This window comes from Nicotiana sylvestris, chromosome 1, assembly GCF_000393655.2.
Source record: "Nicotiana sylvestris chromosome 1, ASM39365v2, whole genome shotgun sequence".
NCBI classification, from domain to species: Eukaryota; Viridiplantae; Streptophyta; class Magnoliopsida; order Solanales; family Solanaceae; genus Nicotiana; species Nicotiana sylvestris.
Genome location: NC_091057.1, coordinates 158,735,970 through 158,742,588, shown reverse-complemented (window position 1 = coordinate 158,742,588; position 6,619 = coordinate 158,735,970). Strand labels below are relative to the sequence as shown.

Here is a 6,619-nt window from a genome sequence, read left to right as displayed (position 1 = left end):
TTGCTTTGGAGCCCCGAGGGCTCGGATGAGTTTCGGGTAGGTTCCGGGGTGTTTAGGCTTAGGAAAACACTATTGTTGCATCAGTTCTAGTGTAACCGCACCTGCGAGTCAAGCACCGCAGGTGCGAGCTCGCAGGTGCAAATAGTGGGTCGCAGGTGCGGTCCAGCCTCTCGCAGATGCGGACAAGCTTCCGCAAAAGCGGTTCCGTAGGAGCGGGTCTCCCCTCGTAGATGCAGCCCCAGCGGGCCTAATCATTTCTGCAGAAGCGGTCTATTTTCTGCTCGTGCGATTGCGCAGGTCTTTTAAAACAAAACTTCGGCATTTTCTCTTCCAAAATTTCATAAAAATAGAAGGCGTAGGGCGATTTTCTCAAGAGATTTTCATCCCAATTCATAAGTAAATGTTCATTAACTGATTTCTTTCAACTCTCTAATGTTTTTCATCAACTTTTATCTAAAATCCTAGGGTTTTAGTGGTAGAAAATTGGGGATTTGGGTAGATTTAGGCCTTTTGATTAATTGGGAATTAGACCTTGTTTTGGGGTCGAATTTTGAAACTAATTGCATATTCGGGCTCGTGGATGAATGGGTGATCGGGTTTTGGTCCGAACCTCGAGTTTTGACCAAGCGGGTCGGGGGTCAATTTTTTACTTTCTGGGGAAAATGATTGAAAACCTATAATTAAGCATTGGGTATGAATTCTTTAGCATTTATTTATGTTGTTAAATCAATTTGGACTAGATACGAGTTGTTTGGAGGCGAAATCTAAAGAAAAAGCGGTGTTTGAGGCTTGAGTTGGCCGTGGAAGTTCGAGGTAAGTGTTTGGTCTAACCTTATCTTGAGGGATTAGGAGTTGTATCCTATTTGCTATGTGTTACTTGTTGAGTACGACGTATAGGCATGGTGACGAGTATCTATATGTTGGTGTCAAGCATGACCGTGAGTCTTAAATTGAAATCATTGAGTTCTTAATAAGTATTACGAATGCCTAAATTGTTGATTCTCTGGGTTGAGCAAGAATTTTGATTATTCTCATGAAAATTGCTTATGGTTGGGTATTGGTGTTAGTTGAGATTTCTTTATGAAGTTAGATATTGGAACAAGTTTGGTTCTAGCTGATTCTCTTGCCGGGATAGTGTTATTTCCTTATCATTCCCTTGCCGGGACTCTTTTGTGATTGGTGTTGAATTGCATGATATGGATCGGGTTGCATACCGCAACAATATTATATTTGGATCGGGCTGCACGCCGCAATAATATTATGTTTAGATCGGGTTGCACGCTGCAACAATAATATAATTGGATCGGGTTGCACGTTGCAACAGTGATAAATGATGTGGATCGGGTTGCACGCTGCAACAGTGTTTTTATGATTTGGATCGGGTTGTGCACCATAACAATATATAATAAAAGTGTTTATTGATTGGTTACGATTTCCTTATTCTTTTGTTGTGAACTATAAATTGTTCTTTATGTTTTCTCTTAAATTACGCTTGGTAAATGATATTCCCCTGCAACATGTCCCCCTCCCATCTTTAATTGTTTATTTCTATTTTATTTTCCGTTGTATATAATATAACTGCACAGGTTTATTTGGTAGTCCAGTCCTAGCCTCATTACTACTTCGCCGGGGTTAGGCCAGGCACTTACCAACACATGGTGTCGGTTGTACTGATACTACACTCTACACTGTGTGCAGATCCCGGAGCGGCAGCTTTTGGACCATAGCTTTGGGTGGTTGCCTTCAGTCCAGTCAGAGATTTTCGACGTAGTCCTATAGGCGTCCGCAGACCCTGACGCTCTCTTCCATCTTTATATTCTGTTTTCATTTATTTCAGAGACAGAATGTATCTTTCTTTCCAGACAATTGTGTGTAGTATTCGTAGATGGTCCGTGATATTGTGACACCAGTTCCGGGTAGAGATGTACTTGGTATTGTCGTACTTGTTTTTGGCTAAGTTATCAGATTTCATCTTTCGCATATCTTTAATTATTGTTAATATTTCACTGCTGATCGTATGTTGTTTTATACTGTTAAAAAGAGCTAAATAAAAGAATTAGTGAATATATAATACTCGGCTTGCCTAGCTTTCACGAGTAGGCGCCATCACGACTTCCGAGGGTGGAAAATCTGGGTCGTGACATATATATACACACACACACATACACACACACACACACACACACAGACACTTCAATGTAATACTATAACGTATATATAACTTATTATAGTATATGTTACTGTGTGTATATATATAACACATACTTCGTGCTACTTTAACTACATATATAGCATGTTATAGTATATGCTACTGTATTCATTATTTGTATTATAACAGAGTTAATAAATTACATTCATTCATCACTAGGTTATAAGTCGGTGAATTAATTATAACAGATTAATTGTTATAAGTCGAGACGTTTTGTTTTTAATATTCAACGATGCATCTGAGTAGGTTATAAGTCGATGAATCAATTTACAAGTGTATCAATCCCTAAAAGAACCCGACCCTGTGTTCCTAGCGCTTCATGTTCTTATATATATATATATATATATATATATATATAGAGAGAGAGAGAGAGAGAGAGAGAGAGAGAGACACACACACATACACACACAGACATTTCACTGTAATACTATAACGTATATATAACTTGTTATAGTATATGTTAGTGTGTTCATTATTTGTATTATAACAGAGTTAATGAATTGCATTCATTCATCACTAGGTTATAAGTCGATGAATCAATTATAACAGATTAATAGATATAGGTCGAGATGTTTTGTTTTTAATATTCAACGTTCTTTTAGGGATTGATAGACTTGTCAAGATCCTAAGTAGTATATATAATTTTTCATCAAATATATCTATGTGTAAATTGATTCATCGACTTATAACCTACTCAGATGCATCGTTGAATATTAAAAACAAAACATCTCGACCTATATATATATATATATATAACACGCTTCGTTGTACTACTTTAACTACATATATAGAAGCATGTTAGAGTATATTTTAGTGTATTCATCCCTTGTATTACAAAAGTGTTAACGGATTACATTTATATTATTTAGATAGTAAATACAAAAGTGATTTTTAATTTTGACCAATGTTGACCTGAAAAGAGACCAACTTTGGTCGCTAATTATCCAGAATTAAAAATTAGCGACCAACGTTGGTCGCTAATTTTAAATAAGATTTTTTTATATTTTATAAAATATTTTAAATAATAATAATAATATAATTATTAAACGTTATAATTGAGTCCCAAATTAGCGACCAAAGTTGGTCGCTACTTGCTTCCCCTTTCATAACCGACCAACATTAATCGCCAATTTTAAATAATATTTATTTATATTTTATAAAATATTTTAAATAATAATATAATTATTAAAATGTTATAACTGGGTCCCACATTAGCGACCAAATTTCAATATTTCTTTGACCAAGCAAGTTTGACCAGCTCAGTCAACATGTTGACCACTTTACCGACCAAAAAAACGACCAACCTTGGTCGGTAAATTATTTAAAATAATTATTTAATAATTTTCTCCACATTAGCGACCAATGTTGGTCGCTTTTTTTACCAGCCAACTTTGGTCGCTTTTTTTGACCAACCAACTTTGATCGCAAATTTTTAGTCGGTAATTCCCAGATTTCTTGTAGTGGTATTAAAACATACATATAGTTAAGTTGCCATTGTTTTTGCGTAAAGGGCAAGAGAGGGGATTCATAAACAGCCTAGACATTTAGTGCCGATTGAAGAAATCGAAAAAAACTTGCAAACAATATAAAATTATACAATTGAATCCAACTTCATTTCTTGTTGCAAGGGAAACAAACCTGAGCTACAGATTCCTAGACATATGCCTTATATATTAGCAATGCTATTGGCAGTATACCATAGGGGCTATTAACCTATCGCTTCATTCCAGTTTGAACTGAGGGAGGCAACCCACCTCTTCTTTTACACATTTCCATGTTTCCATACCAACCTATCCAATTAAATGTCAAGTTAGATCCATCATCCATGTATTATAGTAACAAAGAAGAACCACTTCAATTTGGAGCAACTTTTAGCAGTAATTATGGGATGAAATATATCTTGCTTTTTAAGTACCTGATTTTAATTACATTCTCAAAATAAAAGAGGGAGATAGAAGAGACCTGCGGCCATGTCGAAGCCTTGATTTTTAAGCTCTCTGTACTCTTGACACAACGCACATGTCTCACAACAACAATGGCTGCAGAAATCGGTGCAAGGGATTTCGTCCAAAAAATATTGTCCTCTTAATTTGGAACGATAGAAGCATGAGTACAAACACGAGCACCCCGTCACACACAGAAGTAATAAGTAGAGTGCACCACTCACCCCAGATGCTGCATAGTTTAACCAAACAGAAAAAAAGATTCATCGATCACATAGTTTTGCATATTACTGGAATAAAGAAAATATAAACATGTCTCATTTGAAACGTACAAGTTGATCCTCTGTCAACAATCTCTGCTACACGGCCAAATGTGATACACGGGCACCAGCATGTTAAGCAACCTATGTAAAACAACATACTTCAAATGAAAGGGAAACTCCAATTTCATTTAACGTTTTCTTACAGTAACAATAACAATTAAATAAAACATGAAGGACAAAGCGCGCAAGGGATTCTTAAAAATTATATCAACTTACAACTGTGTACATCTTGGCAGCAGTCGAATAGACCAGTGGACCAAGGAACGAGAGGACGAAATTCCAAGTTGTTAACTTTGGGACTTTTCTTTGGAAGAACGTCTTGATTTGCGACACATTTTGGTATAATTGGAGCGGAAGGGGCTGCCAGTTGAATCTCAGTAGGCGACATTCTATTGTGGATCGGAACTAGAGATGATATGGTTAAGATGAGAACATGTAGTTTTGTGATGACATAAGTAGTGCATGTGAGGGCAATTTGGCGGTTTAGAAACCGTTTCAAAACTTTAACTGCATTTCTAAACGGATCTCACTTTCATATTCTTTTTTGAAATTTGAAACAATTACCAGGAACTATATAGGTGGGTACTTTCCCAACCAATTTTTGTTTATATTCTTCTTTCTTACCTTCTTTAGCCTATTTTGTATGTATAATTTGAGACTTCTTTTCACCAATTAAAAGGATATCAAAATATTATGTGTTAAGAACTAATTTGAGAGTGATATTCATATTTATCATCACAAATTTAAACATTGTGGGGTGAACTTAAGTGAAAATTTGAAAACTATATTGTTGGGGTTTCTAAAAGTTTGAAAATTCATAAATGAGTTTTGTGACTTGTTAAAAATTTTGATAAATTGATGATTGTGATTTGTAGGAATGTCATGTTGAAGTTGTAGTTAAAATTTGAAGCGATTCAGTGAAGATTTAAGCTATTTGGTAATGTTTTTGTCAATTAAAGTTTGTAGAAGATGAAAATACAACATTATAATAAGTGGATAATGTTGTATACGGACTGCAAACCACTGATGCAAAAAAATAATGGGGCTATGCAGTTGTAAACTATAAAACATGGATTCATAAATGCAATGTGGTGTATTAAGTTATACTTCTGTAAATAAAATGTTTTCATAGTGGAATCTGATCCTTCTTAATCTTAATAGTCAAACTTGAACTTAGTCAAATCTTTTATAGTTTTTGAGGAACTATTCAATATATTATATCCACCTACTTGACCCACAGAAAATAGAATTTATGCACAAAAATATCCAAATTGATTCCTTAAAACTACATATCGAGAAAGAGAATAAAAACATGAAGCATCGAGAACAATCAGATTGATCGTACAAGAAACGATGAAATGGATAAATACGAGTACGTCTTTTCTTGAAGATCAAGGAAACAACGCTTTTTTGGTGCAAGGAAACTACTTATAAGCTAAAAAAATTATGAATTGAAGGATATGAATTGTAAGAGATCAACTTACTGACTTTTAACTTATTTTGGCTTATAAGCAATTGTAGTATTTACCAAATACGTAAATAAACTTATTTGTTACTACTTGGTAGGAGTACATAATATATTACTCTTTTGAACCAAAAAATAAAAAATCATCTTGATCGTCAAGAAAAAACATGAGTTTTTAGTCTGACAAGAGCTCAGAAACTGAAAATCTAGATGTCAATATTATGCTCCACTATTACATATTAATTGTACCCTATTCCCTTTCTTAGGTAGCTCTAGCTACAAGAATTATATCAGTAATAGTATTTTCTGATTGTTTTAGGAATAGTAGCATACAAGACTAAAAAGTTTCAAAGGAGTTATTACTGCATCAAAGCCCTTTCTCTTGCTTTCTCATCCCCTCTCTTTTTATCCCCCTTTCCCCCTTTCATTTCATACTCGGTAGTCAAAACTGAACAAATTAAAAGTGAAATCTTTTATAGCTTTAAGCAACTATTCGATATAAAGAAACACCTATTACTTCAATAGAGTCCGGTTGGAACTAAGTATCCAATGACAGAATTGACCCATAAAAAATATATACTCGAATTTATGTAGAAGTCATCCAAGTTGATTATTAGAACTGCATACCAGGAAAAAGAGCAAAGGCGTGAAGCATCCGGAACAATCAGATTGATCCTAC

At 34.7% G+C, this 6,619-nt stretch overlaps 1 protein-coding gene across 1 annotated transcript; it reads right to left on the bottom strand.

Annotated features, from left to right (window-relative positions):
• Nucleotides 1–3,778: 3,778 nt before the first annotated feature.
• LOC104210382 (protein PLANT CADMIUM RESISTANCE 2-like) lies at nt 3,779–4,865 on the bottom strand. Its single transcript, XM_009759277.2, has 4 exons — nt 4,692–4,865; nt 4,485–4,556; nt 4,172–4,384; nt 3,779–3,999 (listed from the first exon to the last, which is right to left on the bottom strand). Exons 1-4 carry the CDS (start codon nt 4,861–4,863, stop codon nt 3,923–3,925), a joined length of 534 nt encoding a protein of 177 aa, XP_009757579.1. The 5' UTR covers nt 4,864–4,865; the 3' UTR covers nt 3,779–3,922.
• Between the last annotated feature and the right edge of the window lie 1,754 nt (nt 4,866–6,619).